At 43.2% G+C, this 21,209-nt stretch overlaps 1 protein-coding gene across 1 annotated transcript in view; it reads left to right on the forward strand.

The window, feature by feature from the left end:
- The window catches only part of LOC122926902 (tyrosine-protein kinase receptor UFO-like), an 81,143-nt gene extending 60,624 nt beyond the window's left edge, over positions 1-20,519 (forward strand). Inside the window, exons 13-20 of the mRNA XM_044278422.1 lie at positions 1,701-1,796; positions 4,406-4,483; positions 5,061-5,153; positions 9,313-9,434; positions 14,326-14,435; positions 14,792-14,951; positions 15,631-15,767; positions 17,932-20,519. Coding sequence (XP_044134357.1) covers positions 1,701-1,796; positions 4,406-4,483; positions 5,061-5,153; positions 9,313-9,434; positions 14,326-14,435; positions 14,792-14,951; positions 15,631-15,767; positions 17,932-18,343 — 1,208 coding nt within the window. The 3' untranslated portion in view covers positions 18,344-20,519. The remainder of the gene's footprint in view (positions 1-1,700; positions 1,797-4,405; positions 4,484-5,060; positions 5,154-9,312; positions 9,435-14,325; positions 14,436-14,791; positions 14,952-15,630; positions 15,768-17,931) is intronic.
- The last annotated feature ends 690 nt before the right edge of the window (positions 20,520-21,209 follow it).

The following is a 21,209-nucleotide window of genomic DNA, read 5'->3' on the forward strand; positions in this document are numbered from 1 at the left end:
CATAAGGCCGAAAAAAGACATTTGTCCATCCAGTTCGGCCTGTCATCCTGCAAGTTGATCCAGAGGAAGGCAAAAAAAAGCTGTGAGGTAGAAGACAATTTTCCTCACTTTAGGGGAATAGAAAATTCCTTCCCGACTCCAAGGTCAGGCAATCAGAATAACTCCCTGGATCAACGACCCCTCTCTAGTAGCTATATCCTGTAATATTATTACGCTCCAGAAATACATCCAGGCCCCTCTTGAATTCCTTTATTGTACTCACCATCACCACCTCCTCAGGCAGAGAGTTCCATAGTCTCACTGCTCTTACCGTAAGTCAGAATTTGGTAGAAACTTCTGTACTTTTAGCATTATTAACTGTACAATCCTGTTGATATACTGCGATGTCCTTGCCGCCCATCTATAAACGGAGCGCTCTCAGCGGCCGCGCCACGGCCGTCATAGAGCCGGAGGCCGTGCTACTCTGTGCTGCACGTGTGGCGTCTCCAATGCGCAGCACTGCTCCCTGTTCTTCCCAGTATACAGGAAACGCCAAGTGTATGGGCGATCTGTATCTGGGTGACGACAACTCTGGTCCTGATGAAAGGCTGCCCTGAATAGGGTAGCATAGAAACGCGTAGAGTGGACGCTACATTAGGCAGGGATCTATGTTTTATGCACAAATCTAGGTCATAGGGCTTGACAGTGACATTGGGGTATGATTGGTGGCTACATGTGCAAATTAGACCAATCCCCCACCTTTCAGAGAACACTGTCATTAGCTCGGAATGACCTGTTTGAGTAACAGATACACATCGAGCGAATACAGTGCATGTAAGTGTGTGCAGTGGAACTGTGGAGGCAACATTGTATCTCTAGCACCACACACAGATCTTTTTACTCATTAGTGACTATGGGGATAGTGGCTGGACATTTATACTAATAGTCCACTACCCCATTGCACTCTTTGTTGGTGGGTAGCCACTACAATTTTAATATCATGATAATAAATTATTTATTTTAAGCGTTCTTCTCAGGCAGTAAACCATTTATCTATTGTTAAAAGTATGCAAACCAGTATTTACTTCAGTTACTTACTTAATTCTGTGATATTTTTAGATACAGAGCTTCAAATCCCCATCATCGACATAGATTTAAAGGGAGTCTGTCAGCAGCTTTGACCATGCAAAACTGCTGACAGCACTAGGTAGGGGCTAAAGAGATGGGAGGAAAACATACCTTTTATACAGCTTTTATTATCAGAGCAGTGTAAATATGAAGTTGTATTCTGCGAGGTTCTTTTTAGGCGAAGCTTCGCTGTTATGTGCTGTCTACTCCCTGAATTGAGCTGCTTCACATCCCCTCTGCTCTCAGTGACAACTGTCATGGTCTCCTGTTTGGATGCTACCTCAGAGGAGTGGGGTCTGTAAAACACCTCAATGCAGAGATGACTTTATAGTGAAGCTCTGCCTCCAGGGAACTCGCAGGAGCAGAACCTGGCAGAAGAAAAGTTCCTATTCACACTTCTCCTGATAATAAAAGCTCCACAAAAGATATGTGGAGCTTTCTGTCGGCAGTTTGGCGTGGTCAAAACTGCTGGCAGACTCCCTTCAAAGGTAATTTTTTGACTGCCTTTACTTTGGTAAGTGTCTGTGTTGACCTAGGTTAGAACAATAGTTTTTATGAAGTACGTAAATAAATTATTGTTCTCCGCTCTCTAGTGAACAGACTGGGCATTAGTGATGATCTTAAAGAGAAACTTCGAGATGTTATGGTGGATCGACACAAACTTACACTCGGCAAGACCCTTGGAGAAGGTAGGCAGTGCCACTGGCTATGTTGTATGGACCACGTGATCAGATCTTCTGATGTCATCTTTCGTAGGTTGACAAGCAAGTCCACCTACTGCCATTATATTCCTATTGCAACTCCTTTCCCATATATCCTATAAGGGTATATGGACACCATAGATGGGGTCAGCTGACAATCGCTGATAGGTCCGCCCACTGGACTCCTAAGCATAGAAATAACACAAATTTAAATAAACTAATTACAAATTTACACTAATCTTTTACCACAAAACTATACTATATATCAATCTGCTCAGATTCTCCTGCTCTATAACGTCCTGCTCATGGGTCAGACATCATGTCTAAAGTTATATGATCCCTCCCTTTAAATTTACCCTTTAGTTTAAACACAGCCTTTAAACATAATATTAACCACGTACCTCTATGCAATTACTATGCCTGTGGTCATTATCTCTAATAGGATTTAAAGGGGTTATCTAATCTCACACATTGATGCCATATCGTTAAAATATGTCATCAGTGTCAGATACAGGTCCCTCCTGCTCCTATCTAGAGAATGCCCCCCCCCCCCCCCCAAGGTAAACAGAGAGCATGCAGCGCATGCGTGGCGTGCCCTCCATTCATTGCTATATGAGTTCCGAAAAAAGCCAAGCAAGAACTTTCTTATCAAGCTATGTTCAGAGCTCTTATAGCTGCTCACCATTCACTTCAGGGACTTCTTTCTGGATATAGGAGCAGATCCTAGAGGTGGGGTCCGCTTCTAACCAACATTTTTGGCATATCCTAGCGATATGCCATCAATGTCTGAGATGAATCAACCCCTTTAACAATTGTTATAGCCTTCTGAATTTTTCCCTTATACGTGATATAAAGACATTTATGAGTACACACTGCAGGGAACCATGAGAGAGGGCCTCAAAGGTCCCTTTCACCATGAGAGAGGTCATCTGAGGCTTCTTCCTTGTAAGAAAAAATATGATGTATTATAAGAAAATACAAGAATAATATGCAAGAGCAGTTGTTGATATAAGGCAATCATTTTCATAAAATATGTGCCCCCTACTTGGTCAACCTTTTTTCTATGGCACTGTATGGACAACAGTGCTTTATTCTACTGATTCTACTGGTTCATAGTTGTGTCTAGAACTAGTTACATTCTGTAGGAAGCAAAGTAAAATAAAATCTTCTCTGGGACTTCCTATGCAATTCTGAGACTTTTATTTTTCTCCTCTCATCTTTCCCATCAAACCTCAGTTCTGCAGCTCACAGGACAGGTTCTTGCCGTCTCATCTACACTGTGTTTTGCTTCGTGTGGGAACAGTAACACGAGCCGAGCAGGCCCCACTTCCGTTCCCTGTCTTATCCTACACAGTCTGGAAAAGCTATCGGAAAACAGCTCTTGGTCTAATGGCTTCCTTTAGCTTCCTCGTGAGGGACTGATCTCCTGCCAGATTTGTCTCAGCTATTCCTAAAGGGCAACTTGTTAACACAGCGGCTGATGGTTTCCTAGGTCCCAGAGGGTCAACAACAGCTAGAATGCAATAGAATTTGCATGGATCATTGTTATAGGTCAGGGAATCTTCTCGTCTCCTTGTGGAGATCCAGGTGAAAGTATGCAAACTAGCTGTCCTCCATGACAAAATGGTCTTTCTATGGTTACCTAGTGTTACCTATAGATGACTACTCTGTAAGTCAACGTCAAACCCATTAGGCTACTTTCACACTAGCGTTCGGGCGGATCCGTTCTGAACGGATCCGCCCATAATAATGCAGACGGAGGCTCCGTTCAGAACGGATCCGTCTGCATTATATTAGCTAAAAAAAGCTAAGTGTGAAAATAGCCTGGGACGGATCCGTCCAGACTTTCAATGTAAAGTCAATGGGGGACGGATCCACTTGAAGATTGAGCCACATTGTGGCATCTTCAAACGGATCCGTCCCCATTGACTTACATTGTAAGTCTGGACGGATCCGCACGCCTCCGCACGGCCAGGCGGACACCCGAACGCTGCAAGCAGCGTTCAGCTGTCCGCCTGTCCGTGCGGAGGCGAGCGGAGCGGAGGCTGAACGCCGCCAGACTGATGCAGTCTGAGCGGATCCGCCTCCATTCAGACTGCATCAGGGCTGGACGGCTGCGTTCGGGTCCGCTCGTGAGCTCCTTCAAACGGAGCTCACGAACGGAAACCCGAACGCTAGTGTGAAAGCAGCCTTAAAGAGCCCTAAAACATGACATGGAACATCATCTAAGCTAAAAACACCCATCTGTAGCTTCGTCATTACTGTCATGTTTCAAGGTTCTTTAATGGGTCAAACATTGACAAACAGGGTAGCTATGGAGAGGTGATACTAGGTATTTTTTTTCTTCTGGAGGGGAGCTAATCTGCATACTTTTTGAGACTGAACATTGGTGACCATAAACCTTCGACTCAAGAGGTGCAGAAGTTTTGAGCTAGTCTTCTTCCCAAATGTTATAGATGTTGTTGCTCTACAACATGATGCACTCCAAGTTAACCACCATTTGCATGGATATTTTGTGCAACCTTTTATGAGGGTCTTTGTGTTGGACGTGTATAACAAAAAAAATGATAAATATGATTCATGATCTTGTTTCTTAGGAGAGTTTGGCTCTGTCATGGAGGGTCAGTTAAATCAAGACGACTATATCCTTAAGGTCGCTGTGAAGACCATGAAGAGTAAGTGATAGTCTGTATCGATGGGTTCCAGAGCCTACCTCTCCTTATGCTCTACTTTAGATCTACTTTTTGTCTCCTTTCCCCCTTGTGGTGCCAAGGACTAACTCAATGCTCTATGATGTTAAAAATATCTATAACTTTTGAATAAATATCCTTCTTCGAAAGTATTTTGAGATTATAACCTGGGGATCTGGACGGTTTCTGGCATGAGTGGCCGGTTTCGGCTGAACAAAAAACAGCGCACGCAATGTTTTTTGTCTGGCCGAAATCCACCACTCATGCCAGAAGCCGGCCAGATCCCACTGCAGTTAATGGGGTCCACCAGTGAAAGGCAGTATCCGGCTATGTCTGATGTGTTCCTCTGCTGGATTCAAAAACTCAGATGTGAAAGTAGCCTAAGCCATGCAAAAACATATGGGTGCCATCTGCAGCTCATGGGTTTAAAGACAGGCAGCCACCATCTTAAAAAAGACATCTGCCTGTCTACGGCCATCCATACTGCTCTTTTTTCTCCCTATTGTCCCCGGTGTCAGATATTTCTCTATTTTTATGCCCTTTATTTTTTCTCCTCCGACAGTTGCCATCTGCACCCGCACCGAGATGGAAGATTTCCTGAGTGAGGCTGTGTGCATGAAGGAGTTTGATCATCCCAACGTCATGCGTCTCATCGGTGAGTGATGGGACCAGTGTAGTCTCAACCAGCTGAACTCAATAAGTCATCAAAGTCAGTATCTAAAATCTCTGCATGCTGTCAGTGAAATAAGTAGTAACCTTTTAGTATAAGACTAATCTAGGAACGTTCCTGTTGTTGGTGCTAGTGGTCGCATACAAAGCCGCGGGGAATTTTCCTTTACCAAATAATTGGGTGTTCTAAAGGAGAGTCCGAGGTCTGTCGAGGTCTACTATTAGGGAATCATTTCTAACATGCCTGTATTACAAGATATGTCTGTGGGTTTTCTTCTGTTATTCCTACTGGAAATGTTTTCAAAATTTGGCAACTGGGTGTCACTATCCCTCCTGTCTATGAGTCTAACACTGTCCAATCAATGTAGGGGCACAACCCTTTGACAAGGGAAATAGTAACATCCCGTTGTGAATTCATACATTTCCAGGAAGAATAACTGAGGAATGGTACAATGCAAACTTGCAAAGCCCTAAGAAAAGATGCTCCAAAATAATTTTATGGGAAATACAAGTATTTACTAAACCAGACATGTTAGGAATGCTGATAGGTCCATCTTCACGGGGTTGTCCAACTTTTAAACTCTTTTGGTCATCCCCTTCCCCAGTAGACCTGCGTAGAGAAGCATGCTTACCTGCTTCTTCAATTTCTTACTTGTCAGCTTCTGGAGCCGATGGGGATCACGCGTGCCGCTACAGCTTGGTCGGGGGGGTTGGGGGCAAAACGGTTTGAAAGCTAGACAACCCCTTTAAGGAATATCCCATAACACAAGGTGAAGTGATCTCACACTTTTAAGCAGCTGCTCATTTATGTGATGTGTCCACCAGTGCATATTCATATCCTATGACATGATTCCAGAATTTGGAGACGAACCCCTGTTCTCTTAAAGTAGTAATAAGTCACACAGGAGTTTACTTAAATGTTTTGACCAGGAGCAAATTTTATGACATTGATTAATGTGAAATAATCAATAAAATCACTAAAATGAAGTGGCCTAAATAATCAATACCACAACATTTAGGAGCATTCAGAACTGGGTGCATTGAATGCAGCGCAATATATCTCTTGTATCATCCGATAGTCTGTTCTTTATATGTCAAACAGATATCATTTGTCGCCCCCTAGTGTCAGAGGTTGTGTACTGCACTGTTCTGAAACATCTGCCAATGCACACAGCTGCCTCCACCCTCCTCACTTACACAATCCATCATTTCTAATTCCAATCCCTAGATTCTTACAAGATATTTTCCTCAACTGAAACCATCTGATTTTGGGCGTGCCACCATTACCACTGTGTTTTTTCAGCTTGTAATGGATATTATATGTTTAAGTTACGGCATCCCTTTGGCCATTTAACTTTTATTATGTTTTGTGCTTTTTTTTTTAGCTTTTTCCTCATAGAATTAAAGAATTAATAGATTTTCTTGTTTACCAAATGTAATATGATAAAATAATTATTGAAGCGGACGCATTATCTTATTTCAAATCTGTTGAGGCCGTAGTTATAATAACCCCCCCCTCACTAAGTGATGAACTCAGAGACTGTGTCTTCAGGGAACAGATTGCTTATTTGCTTTTATATCCGTATAGGTTAGGTGGGAATATAGAGAACACCGGTTCTATCCTGGACACAGGCCACTTGTAAGGATGTGATTTAAAGCCCATCTGTCAGCAGATTTGTACCTATGACACTGGCTGACCTGTTACATGTGCGCTTGGCAGCTGAAGGCATCTGTGTTGGTCCCATGTTCATATGTGCCCGCATTGCTGAGAAAAATGATGTTTTATTATATGCAAATGAGCCTCTAGGAGCAACGGGGGCGTTGTCATTACACCTAGAGGCTCTGCTCTCTCTGCAACTGCCGTGCCCTCTGCACTTTGATTGACAGGGCCAGGCAGTGAAAGCATCATCAATCCTGATCCTGTCAAAGTGCAGAGGGCGCGGCAGTTGCAGAGAGAGCTGAGCCTCTAAGTGTAATGGTAACGCCCCCGTTGCTCCTAGAGGCTCATTTGCATATAATAAAATATCATTTTTCTCAGCAATGCGGGCACATATGTACATGGGACCAACACAGATGTCTTCAGCTGCCAAGTGCACATGTAACAGGTCAGCCAGTGTCCGAGGGACAGATCTGCTGACAGGTGGGCTTTAAACATAGAAGATCTCCTTGCAGCCATGACAGACATGTACAATTTGTCTATAAAATTCCAGCGGTTGCCCTGCAAAAAAAAAAAATGTTCTATATTTTTTCAATACAGCACCTGGATCTAAATACTTTTGTAATTGTATGTAAGTAAAAAATGTAGTGTAGCCCCTGAAAATCTATCTGTATAGCGCCACCTGTTGGCAGGGCCATCTTTAATATTGATTGGACCCTGGGCTAGAATTTACTTGGGCCCTCTGGATCCCGCCTTCCCACACCCCCTGGCATGCAATCATGCCCTCCACCACAACACACACACACACAAAAAAAAAATCCATACACAGAGTACAGTGAATACCTGTAAATACTTCCAGTTCCGAAGACTCCAGCAGGATCAGTGATCTGGGCTCTGGGCTGGAAGTGGGAACCGCTCTACAGTTCAGGAAGGAGACCGGGGCTCGGCTCACCCTAGCGTTACAGTGCACCCCAGCACCCCACAGTGTGCAGTATAGCACCCTATAGTATATAGCACCCCACAGTATGCAGTATAGCACCCTATAGTATATGGCACCCCACAGTATGCAGTATAGCACCCTATAGGATGCAATATATATTATAGCACCCCACAGTATTTAGTACCCCACAGTACACAACGCCCCACAGTATATAGTACCCCACAGTATGCAATATATAGTATAGCACCCCACAGTAAGCAGTATAGCATCCTATAGCATACAGTACAGCAGCTCAGTAGAGCAGTATAGCACCCCACAATATACAGCACCCCACAGTATACAGTAGAGCAGTATAGCACTCCACAATATAAGTAAAACTTGTACCGGATAAAAACAGATGAACCTCTTCTGCGGGCGCTGCCAAGGATACCATATAGATGAAGCGTGTAGTTAAAATGGTTTTAATTTGTCTACGCATTTCAGGGGTGAATTACCCCCTTCATCAGGGAAGTAAAAACTTTTACTGTCCTGATAAAGGGGGTAATTCACCCCTGAAACGCGTAGACAAATGAAAGCCATTTTAACTACACGCTTCATCTATATGGTATCCTTGGCAGCGCCCGCAGAAGAGGTTCATCTTTTTTTATCCGGTCTAAGTTTTACTTCCATTCCAGCACCCGTATGATTTTGGGCAGCTGCCCCTTTTGCCCCGCTTTAAAGACGGCCCTGCCTGTTGGTGTATTTTCTGTATTTCTCTGTATACCTCAGAGAGGTGGACGCACATGCTCAGTTCCATCCTTCAGCTGCCACCAGCTGTAGTTCCTGTTAGAAGCTGTGGCAGAAAAAGAGTTGTAGCAGAAAAGCCCCCCCCCCCCCCCTCCCCGAGCTATGATAAGGGAAAGAGCTGTAGCAGAAAGGACACCCCCCGAGCTGTCATAAGGAAAAGAGTTGTAGCAGAAAGGACACCCCCCCGAGCTGTGATAAGGAAAAGAGCTGTAGCAGAAAGGACACCCCCCAAGCTGTGATAAGTAAAACAACTGTAGCAGAAAGGACACCCCCCGAGCTGTGATAAGGAAAAGAGCTGCAGCAGAAAGGACAACCCCCTGAGCTGTGATAAGGAAAAGAGCTATAGCAGAAAGTACACCCCCCGAGCTGTGATAAGGAAAAGAGCTGCAGCAGAAAGGACAACCCCCTGAGCTGTGATAAGGAAAAGAGCTGCAGCAGAAAGAACCCCCCCTTGAGCTGTGATGAGGAAAAGAGCTGTAGCAGAAAGGATCCCCCCCCCCCCCCGAGCTGTGATAAGGAAAAGAGCTGTAGCAGAAAGGACCCCCCAAGCTGTGATAAGGAAAAGAGCTGTAGCAGAAAGGACACCCCCTGAGCTGCCAGCCTGAAATAAATCTAGCAGAACAATTGGAGAAATGAATGGTGAGATCTCTGGATCCATGTGAGGTACAGGGCTGGTTCTAGCTTTGTTAGAGAGGGACTGTCATGTATGATATGACATCATGTCCTTTAATGCAGAATTTCTTCTTCTCTTCGTCATTGCAGGAGTTTGTCTTCAGAATACAGAAAATGAAGGCTACCCATCCCCTGTTGTTATTTTGCCATTCATGAAACATGGAGATCTCCACAGCTTCCTTTTGTATTCACGACTTGGAGATGCCCCCCTGGTATGTAACTGTTTTTATAGCAAGGTTTAATGCAGACGGAAATCCTGTTATTCCTCCTGGAAATGTATGACTTGAGAAATGCTTGTGATCGGGGCGGGTCCCTACAAAGTCTGCCGCTGTCCAAACCGTGCTGGCGGCGTCAGGGTGTGTAGAGACAAGCCCTATACAGAAGGAGAATGGGAACATCCAGTTGTCCAATTTCCAGGAGGAGTAACAGGAGTTATAAGAATGAATGCCTCAGCAATGATATTTCACGGAGAATACAGATATTTACTAAAACAGACAGGTCAGGAGATATCTGAGAAGCTGGCTCGGCACTGCGGTTTCCACGTGGTGCACGCGTCCAGGGAAGGCGTCCCACAGACGAATGCGAAGAAGGACCGGCACTCACTTTTCTTGCAAATGAAGCTATGCTTTTATTTAGTGCATAATAGCATCACATGTGACGCGTTTTGGCTGAAGCCTGATCAGTTTGAAACGAGTCACTTGTGAGGCAATTAGGCACTAAATAAAAGCATATCGTCAGGAGAGATAACAGGTCCTCTTTAAAGGGCAGCTTTCAGCGCTATCAACCCTATTAAATTAGACATACTGCCTGGTAGGGTTGATCCTATTCCTAGTGATTAAAATGATATCTGTCTTGTGGATATCAGTTGGGGCGTTCCCCCCAAAAAACAACTTTTATTTTGAATGCAAAGGAGGACATCAGTGCAGGGAGGGTCATGACCAGTATTGGAAAGCTGAGGAGCACAGAGAGGCTCGGCCTTGCCCCTTGGTAACGCCATAACTGATTTTCCCAGGAAAGGTACCGTTTTAATCAGCACCAGTGGCGTAGCGTGGGTTGCCAGCACCCGGGGCGAGCCATGTATTGCGCCCCCCCTCCCAACCTGTGGACACGCCCCTTTTACAGCTAATGTAGCAGTCCTATGTAACACCACAGATAACATGGTGACAACGCTCTAAGTACAGATGATGTAGTAGATGGGTATAAGGCCCCAGAATTCAGAACACGCACAGTGTGACCTGAAGTCTGGGGCCAGGATGCAGCAGGGATGCGCCAAATTCTCAATCCACCCCCCCCCCCCCAACCCTACCGTATAACAAATATGTGTTTGGACATTACATACATCACTACAAAATATACAGTATAATACAGCACCACATACCTCATCCATCCAGTGACGTCTCCTGTGATGTAGACTTTCCTCAGCATCTTCATTCAGAGATAAGACCGCCATGACACCTTCTTTCAGCCACGTCACATCTCTGCAGAGTTTTATTAATATTAGTTATTATTATTATATATAATGCCCCACTCTGTATAATGACCCCTCTGTAATATTAGGATATATAATGGGCCATTATATATCCTAATAATACAGAGGGGGCCATTATATATAATAATTATCCAGAGGGTCCATTATATATCCTAATATTACAGAGGGGTCATTATATATAATAATTATACAGAGGGGCATTATATATATATAATATTAATACAGAGGGGGCCATTATATATCCTAATATTACAGAGGGGTCACTATATATAATATACAGAGAGGCCATTATATATTATAGTTATACAGAAGGGGCCATAATAAATAATAATTATACAAAGGAGCCATTATATATTATAATAATACAGAGGGGCCATTATATATCCTAATATTACAGAGGGGCCATTATATATTATAGTTATACAGAGAGGCTATTAATAATGGGCCCTCTGTATAATTATTATATATAATGGCCCCTCTGTATTATTATAATATATAATGGCCCCTCTGTATTATTATAATGGCCCCTCTGTATAATATATAATGGCTCCTTTGTATAATTATTATTTATTATGGCCCCCTCTGTATAACTATAATATATAATGGCCTTCTGTATAATGTATAATGGCCCCTCTGTATAATATAAAACGGTACCCATTCTTTAAATATACTGGCCACCTCCATAGTGCCCCCAGTATGGCCCCCAGACCAGTACTTACATAAAAAAAAAAAAAAAAGTACTCACCTCTCTTCATCACCTCTTGCAGTCTTTGCTTGGGCGTCCCGGCGCAGGCGGTCAGGAACACATCACCGTGGCCTCCTGCGCCGCGTCATCGCGTCATCTCGCGAGACCCGGCGCAGGCAGTCAGGAACACATCACCGTGGCCTCCTGCGCCGCGTCATCGCGTCATCTCGCGAGACCCGGCGCAGGCAGTCAGGAACACATCACCGTGGCCTCCTGCGCCGCGTCATCGCGTCATCTCGCGAGACCCGGCGCAGGAGGTCACGGTCATATAATCACGATCTCCTGGACTCCTGCGCCGCTCTACTGCGTTTTAAAGCTTGAGGCCAGGCGGAACGGAGGGGATGGGAGCCATAGGCTTCCATCACCCTCATTTTACTGCCTTCTGCCTGGCGCCCCCTACAATTTGGCGCCCGGGGCAACGGCCCCCCTGGCCCCCCCCACGCTACGCCCCTGATCAGCACTATGCCTGGTTTAATAGGGTTGATCCTGATGGCGGTTGTCCTTTAAAGGGAATCTGTCACCACCAACCTTCCTAATCAGCTGTTCACATAGACACATAGCTGTGGTTCACCTGTTTTTCTTTGGTTGATCAGAAGCTCCTTTTCCAAGTTTCTCTTAATATGCAGAATCAACCCTACCCTGTCAATAGGGTTTAATAGGGTTGATCCTGCAGTCAGATGCTCTTTTAAAGGAATCTGTCACCAATGTCCTCCCTATCCCGCTGTTTGCATAGACCCATATCTGTGATTCGCCTCATTCTGTTTTGCTTTTGTTGATCGGAGGCGCCGTTCCTGAGTTAGGATACTTTTTCTTAATATGCAAATTAGGCCTCATGCACATGACGTTACGTAGCCCCGCAAAAAAATATATAACATTTCCTAAGAAGAGACATTTCTACAATGGGCCCCCCCCCCCCATCATTGTACCCCTCAGATGCCGTATTCATACATGATTGCGGTATCGGACAGTAATAATACAGTGTAAAATAAAAAAATAAAAAATTCACTGATAATAAAACAATATGAAAAGGTATACGTCTCAATTGACAATTACTTTCACGGGTAGAAAGGAGGCGATAAAACGAATATATTTTATTAATGATTGATTAAAAACGGGGAAATTGTATAAAAAATCCTGAAACAATATAAACAACTGACCAAACACTTACTGGCCAAACAATATCCGTCACTAAGGAGGCCAGAGTGTATGTCCAAGAAACCGCACTAAAAATACGCAGTCACTAAAAAATCAGCAGACATACAAAAAGTTGGGTAGGTAGTATAGTAACGGTATGGGAAAAGTAGGTGGTCGTATTGAGTATATCCAGCTATAGACTAGGTCTACACAGCGACATTTGTCGCACCAATGTCGCACAGCAATTTTTATAATGGTAGTCTATGGTGTCGCTCTACGACATGCTGCGACTGCGACGCGACAGTCGCAAAAAAATCCATTCGAGATGGATTTTTTTGCGACTGTCGCGTCGCAGCATGTCACATGTCGACACCATAGACAACCATCATAAAAATTGTCGCGCCACAAATGTTGCAGTGTAGTTGTGCCCTATCTGTCACACGACACGTGTCGTCGTGTAGCCCTAGCCATAAGGTTAATGATCACCTGTTTCTAGCGATCAAACCGGGAAAGCCAAAACCCAATACCTAACTACCTGTCCCCACTAGCTAGAACTCCCACATGTAGTGTCTACAATTTGGCTCGACGCGTTTCATCATGAGAATCATCAGGAGCAGCGTTAAAAGTGCACGTGGTGAGATTATAGCAGTCGCTGCCACACTGATGGTGTGTGACCGCGTATCCGGTGCTTTTGGTGACTGCGAACTGGTCACAATTTTGTAAGCAGGCAGCACTGTATTTTTGGGGCGGTTTCTTGCACATACACTCCGGCCTCCTTAGTGACAGATGTTGTTTGGCCAGTAAGTGTTTGGTCAGTTCTTTATATTGTTTGAGGATTTTTTATACAATTCCCCCGTTTTTAATCAATCATTAATAAAGTCTATTAGTTTTAGCACCTCCTTTCTATCCGTGATAGTAAAATAAAAAAAAATGAATAAAATCATACTTACCTCTTCCATTTGATCGTCGCCGCCATCTTGATTGAAGATCTAGAGCAAAATCTCGCATGGCCCATGATCACGTCAGCCGGCGTGGTGATGTCATACGTCACCGCGCACGGGATGTCGCGCAGGATCTTCAATCAAGATGGCGGCGGCCATCTCTTCGCGCTCAAACAGATGAGGTAAGGCTACTTTCCCACTAGCGTTTTTTGCGGATCCGTCATGGTTCTGCAAAAAAACGCTTCCGTTACAATAATACAAGCGCATGCATCCGTCGTGAACGGATCCGGTTGTATTATGTCTTCTATAGCCATGACGGATCCGTCTTGAACACCATTGAAAGTCAATGGTGGACGGATCCGTTTTCTATTGTGTCAGAGAAAACTGATCCATCCCCATTGACTTACACCGTGTGTCAGGACGGATCCGTCTTCTTCCGCAGCATATCACGGACAGCAAAGCAATGGTTGCGGCGTTATTCTGTCCTCAAAAAGGGGGATGCAACCAAACGGAATGGAATGCATTTTGGTGCATTCCGTTTCGTTAAGTTCAGTTTAGTCCCCATTGACAATGAATGGGGACAAAACGGAAGCGTTTTTTTCCGCTATTGAGATCCTATGACGGAAAGTAGCCTAAGTATTTTTTTTTACCACCGTTCAGGGAAAACCGATTTGTAACCACGAAGCACAAGGAAATTTGGCTTTGCAGCGAATCGACTTTTCCCTGAAATTTGGATGAAAGTCCACTTCGATTCGCTCAACACTAATGACCATGTGTCACATATTTGCTTGCAGTTCCTCCCAACACAGATGCTGGTGAAGTTCATGACGGATATAGCTAGCGGCATGGAGTATCTAAGCAGCAAGAACTTCATCCACAGAGATCTGGCAGCCCGGAACTGCATGTAAGGTTCTTGTGATAAACGTCTTATTATCTGGACATTGACGCAACAATTATCTTTAATGATCTGGAGATGCTTACTTCTGCTTATCATGGTTGCACCTTATTTCTCATCTTCAGAAGGATAGGACCTTGGTGCAAAAACTATTCCTAGTTCCCCCAACAATATTTTTGAGTGTGCATCTAGGGCAAAAGTAGACAAATCCCATCCATTGTGTCGCACACAATCTTCTTACCTTTGGGGCTCGTTGGGTTGTTGACTCCCAACGTGCCATGGCCTAGTTGTGATTATTTCCTCACTGACAATTTCCATGCCCTTCGGCTTTCGTCTCACACATTAATCTTTGTTGCTGCACCCAGGTTAAATGAGAACATGAACGTCTGCGTGGCGGACTTTGGTCTGTCCAAGAAAATCTACAATGGAGATTATTATAGGCAAGGTCGCATTGCCAAGATGCCAGTCAAGTGGATTGCAATTGAAAGTCTTGCTGACCGCGTGTACACCACCAAGAGCGATGTGGTGAGTCAAATCTCAACGTAATTCTGTAAGGCCATATGTTAGTCGATTTGTAACCAGCGTGCTTGGAAAATTAATTAATATACACTATTAGGCATTCAGAGTCAATATAGGGGTTCCCCTTAACGGGATTGCCCAGGATTTTTCCTTTAATTCTTCGCACCCACCCACCCAGGACCTTTGAAAGCTGTACTTTCTCTGTTCCGGCTGCTTAACTGTTTGCACTAGACCTCCAGTTCCTGCGCATACGGAGTCAAGAGTGCTGCTGCAGCCAATGACTGGCCTCAACACTGACGTGTCCTGAGGTGGCATTAACATGGCACCAGGAGGCCAGTCATTGGCTACAGTGGTGCACGTGAGGATGTCCATGTGGAAGTTAATGAAGGAGGGGGCAGGAAGTGAAGACAGCCCAGGAACCACAGAACCGAAGCACCTTTCCTCCTCAGGATTCAACATGTTTATGCAATACATAGACAACTCATTTCTATGTGAACTGTGTAATGCCTTATTTCACCTGTGGGGGCACTGAAGGGAAATTGAACACCTCAACTGATTACAATTGATTCCTGAAGGTCCCAGCAGTGGGACTATGCAAGATTAGTTAATTGTGAGGGGAACCTTTTAGGGAAAAAAAAGAATGATCCAAAGTTGCACAGAGTGACTAATATTCTTCTTCTGCCAGTGGTCTTTTGGAGTCACCATGTGGGAAATTGCAACACGGGGCCAAACGCCATATCCTGGGGTGGAAAACAGTGAAATCTATGACTACTTGAGACAAGGGAATCGGCTAAAACAGCCACCAGATTGTCTGGATGGATTGTAAGTATTGTTGTTTATTGATGTCATGTAACTTGTACTAGAGACTGAAATTTCGGGAATGTGTCAGAAAATGACATTTTGTCTAAACAGAACATATATTTTTAAGATTTTTTTTGTGATGTTATTGGTAATTTACCATCTTAAAATCCTGCAGTCACCACTTGCCGCTAGACCTAATAATATACCAACAGTTCCTGTTCTGTAGAGATCACTTTTCAGTAGTCATCTCATTATTATCACAGGCAGGATTACAATGACTGAGATATGACCTCTGTACAGAAAACACAGTATTCGCCATTGACAGTAGATGATGGTCATAGTTTAGCCGTTATATTCATGAATAAACCCAGTATATTGGTACATTCTGCCTTTTGCCTTTAGACCTGACTGTAGGTTCCACAGGGTAATCAGATACCAAATTTTTCTTTCTTTTTTTTAGTACACATCATTTTTAATAATGCAAATTCTAATGATTTTACTTTTTTCGTGAAATTTAAATATATTTTTTTTTTTAATGTATTGCTATCCAACTATGAGTTTCCCTCACATGTTAACTTCCCGTAGGCATAATCATTAACTTGCCTCAAATCCCTGGTTGCCGTCCACCTTGGTTATGAACCAGAACGGGAAATTATTTCATTCCTGATCTGAAAGCCGTTAAGCCACATCCTGTTGCTCAAACCTTCTAGGACATCTGACAAGAGATTCCCGACAGAAGCTTTTGAAGTCCAAACCACATGATCTATGAAGGAATGCGAATGTGTTGGTGTGCCACAATTTAGCCCACTATGATTCTTCCAAAGTAACAAAAATATACCAAAAAAGTTCAAATTTTTGTATTGTAAAGACAGCACTTAGAATATAAATCACCAGACTGTAGGAGGAACTTATCATGAGGAGAATATTTCAAATCAGTCTTGATGGAGTCTATAATTGGGTACTTTATGCCACATTTATGAAATGTTTCATGTGGTTTGATAAATTTGTCTAATTCTTGAACCTAACACTTTAGTCTAGAAAAACTACTCCAGTTTTTCTACTCTACCCTCCTACTGGAGTGAGATTCAGGCCTACTTTCCTACCCATATTTCAAAACTGGAGTGAATGGTATAAAAATGATAAAAGTCACAAAGGTTTTGTGCAAGTGAGTCCAAAAAGCCAAAAAAGCCCCATTTTGTGACTTTTTGAAGCCAGAATTCTGGAGTGAAGACCTGATAAATCAGGGTCCAAGTGCGTTACTGATCATGAACAAGCAGGGAATGTATGCAAAGCAAATAGACTTTTCCCAACTCACCTATTTTTGACTAGGGGTTATCTAGGGCATTATCATCCTTAGGGCTCGTTCACACGACCGTGCCGTTTTTTGTGGTCCACAAATTGTGGATCCGCAAAACACAGATGGCGCCCGTGTGCTTTCCGCAATTTGCAGAACGGAACAGGAGGCCTATTATAGAAATGAACATTCTTGTCAATAGGACAGGACTCAAAATTGTTGCGGGGCCACGGAACGGAGCAGCGGATGCGGACAGCACACAGAGTGCTGTCTGCATCTTTTGCAGACCCATTAAAATTAATGGTTCCATATATGGACCGTATGTGGAACGCAGAAAACGGCCCATATACGGAATGCAAAATACATTCATGTGAACGAGCCCTTAAGATGGACCATCAGTGCTTGCTAGGTGCAGGGTCTAAAGGTGGATTTACACGTCCGATTTTCAGACAGATTATGGGAAAAACCATTCCTGCAAACTCTCGTTCCTGACAATCTGCTCATCTAAATGGTCTTCAAAACCATAAAGCAGGGACTATTAATGCCATTTTGGTGTGCATATGCATTTTTACGCTCTTCGAATGTGTCTAGTAAAAATAAAAAATAAAAAATAAAAATAAAAACTATGAAGAAGAAAATCCCTTTATTGTCCCTCGGTGGAGAAAATTTTGGCATAACAGCAGCAACCACATTCACAACAGGAGCAAAAATAAGAGTAATTAAAGAGTAAAAATACAAGAAAAACATAACGCAGGAACCCAGGTTCTTTTTTGTTTATGATTGAAGCTCAGTCATTGCTATGTTGCAATTTTAAATTATTTTTATGTCCTTTTCACTTTCTAAATTACCTTCAAGTTTTTTGATGATCAGCAATCTCTTTCTTCTTTCTAGGTATGAGTTGATGGCTAGTTGTTGGCAGCTAAATTCCAAGGATCGGCCAACTTTTGAAACCCTCCATAGAGAACTGGAGAAAATTCTTAAGAATTTACCTCCAGCCAAAGACCCTGAAGAAATTCTCTATGTCAACATGGAAAAGCCCCTTTCCTCTTCTTTAAGTGATGATGGGGAACTTGGAGCTGTGGGTGGTTTGGATACCAAGGATTTTGGTGATGACCTATTCTTAAAAGCCACTTCTGTCACAGCCGAGGTTCATCAGCCCGAGAACACCAACCGCTACGTGATGTGTCCCAGTCGTGAAGCCACAAGACTCCTCACAAATGTATCCACAGAACATGCACGTTACAGTTCTGCTTTAGAGGAAGGAACTTTGGAAGAGCTCTTAGCTGGACAAGGGTCCAGATAATAAGCACACAATACATGTCTCTTAAAGAGTTTTCCAAGAGTCTTGCCTTAGATGAAATACTACCTTCTTAAAGAACTCTTCTGGGCATTCCTTTTCTACAGTATACTAAGGCAATGCCCAAACAAAACATTTTCTTGGTCTTCCACCTTTCCAATACTTCCAGTGGCAATGACCAAAAACTGGTTAAAAGAAGATGATACCTGAGGTTTTCAGGCAACTTTTGAAGAATGGATAGACAGTCATGACAGAACAACCTTGACAATGGTTTCACAAGCCATTTATATTATTGTACAATTGACTATGTAAAAATTTGTAAAGAAACTCAGAGAATCCCAATAATACATGAATTCAACATACGATGAAATATTAGTGGGTTGAGAGGGAGGATTTACACTTCTAAAGATGTTCCAGGGCACAAATAATGCATAAAGTCATTTTCTCGTGCTTGATGGTTTCACCACTTTCTCTAAAATCGACTGTTCCATGCTATAGTCAGAGGGAAATTGAATGAACGAATGATTACATGGACAAAAATATTTCTTGATTTTGTATTTTTAAGAATTACAAGAGTGTGGAAGAGTCAGACCACACTTATTTACAGTATTTGTTCTCCATGTATCTATCTACTATCATGGGTGATAATATGCAGAACATAAGGGTAATGTGTATATTTTTCCATGTAGCTATCAGTTTTTACTTTGCTTCTGTAGAACCACTAATGTTTATGGGCAGATGAGTGGTTTTAGGTAGCCCTAAAGGGTTGCCCTGTGGACTATATCTATAAATGGACAGCAAGCAGGGAACCAGGGAATCCCAAATGAAATCTCACAACTGGTTGGTTACAGTCTACCACACCATGGCATTGAGTAAAGGATCACCTGTGTAGTGCAAACAGAGTTATATTTGTGGTCTTTGTCGTACCGCTTCTCAGCCAATGCTCAAGGGATGGGTGTGAACCTGCGCCGCCTGAGAACTGTCCTCCGCCCATCTAATAGAGATATGGATAGGTCATCAGTATGCTGATGCTGGAAACCCACTTTGAAGGGGCTGCGCTTCAATATGACACACAACTTGTAGACAGGCGTAGCACTGTTTTTGGAAAAAGCATCCATGTTTCTCTAATCAATCACAACCGCTTTAACATCTAACATCTCATATAGTCTTATCTGTGTCATCTTTCCTCAAGGTACCAGGACAAAGTCACAAAATTGGAGTAAATGCAAAACATTACTTATTCCCTTAATTCCATCCTTGAAAATCTACTGACTTTCCTTAAGGAGACCAACTGTGTATCGAGACTTACTGGCAATGCTTCATGGGAATTTTTTATTTTTTTTGCAAAGAGGTATCTCCCAGAGAAAGACAACCATCTCACTAGTGCCACCTTTTGTGGCTCCCTGTGTCAAAGTCCAAGATTTTAACCAGCTTTGGAACTTGACACAAGAAAATAGGACAAATGGCTTGGCTATTTTCCCTCGTCATGTTCCTAGGCTTGTTAAAAAGATAAGACTTTGACTCACAGGGAGCTACTATCAAAATGTGGCACTAATGGGATGGTACTTTTTTCTGGGAGATACCTCTTTGTATGTCATTTTACAATGATAAGTGAAAACAGATGAACATTGCCAATAGGCCAACAAGTGAAATCCCTTTTGCAGGTTCTCATAACTGATATATAAAACAATAAAAGTTAAGATACTTTAATATAGATCTCTAGTTCAGCCTCTGTTATCTTATACAAGGAAAGTATGGTTCCTACGAGTTGACGGATTCCTAGGGATTAATGTTAGCGGCTTTAAACACCTTTGCACCGACCCTGTATGGCAGGACACAGAGTTTGCTTACCCACATACCATGTTTCATTGTTACCAGTGTCTTTTTATGTGGTAGAGAGGCCTTTGTGTCCACTTAGGCACCAAGATCCAGGTTTGACTGCGACCTCTGTACCTCCTTTAGGGGACTTTCACACTAGCGTTTTTCTTTTCCGGCACTGAGTTCCGTCCTAGGGGCTCAATACTGGAAAAGAACTGATCAGTCTTATCCCCATACATTATGAACGGAGAGAAATCCATTCAGGATGCATCAGGATGTCTTCAGTTCTGTCACTGAACGGCGTTTTGGACGGAGGAAATACTGCAGCATGCTGCGGTATTATCTCCGTCCAAAATTCCGGATCAGTTGCCGGATTCAGCATTAATTTACATTGAAATGTATTAGTGCCGTATACGGTATTAAAAATACTGCAATGCCGGATTGTCCGGTAAAAATGTGAAAAAAAATATAGAACTGATCCGTTTCTCCGGATGACATCGGGAAAGACGGATCCGTTCTTGCAATGCTGTCCGTTTGCATGCAGATTGCAGGATCACTCTGCCGCAAGTGTGAAAGTAGCCTTAGCTATGTGCCTATAAAAATAGCTTGTTCCATAATTTGGCCATAGTTGTTTATGGGTAAGAGGTTCCTTGCCAATAGGAATGGCATGCACAACCAGCATCTGCTTCCAGGTAACTACAGTATGTTATTTACTAGCATTGCCTTTAGGTGCACATAATTTTTTTTCATATTGCCTGTTTTGGCGGTAAGGGTGGGCCAAAGAGGTGTTGACTGTAAAGGGGGAAGGAGAAGGGATGGTGCCAATAAGCCATTTTACCTTGCTCAAGGTCTTTAGATACAGGGCTGGGGCAGCAAATTGAATCTTTGCCTCAGGTGAAGGAAAGCCTAGCCACGATTCTGGAGAGCCAGCTAAGTCAACAAAATGTTTTCACTTGGGTTGATGCTCATGCCATTACTCTGCCAGTTCTACACAACGGTGGATTTTCCATGTGGTCTTTGCTACCATCAGTGTCGGAGTTGCTTCTTTTTTCTA

Source organism: Bufo gargarizans, chromosome 2 (assembly GCF_014858855.1).
Source record: "Bufo gargarizans isolate SCDJY-AF-19 chromosome 2, ASM1485885v1, whole genome shotgun sequence".
NCBI lineage: Eukaryota > Metazoa > Chordata > Amphibia > Anura > Bufonidae > Bufo > Bufo gargarizans.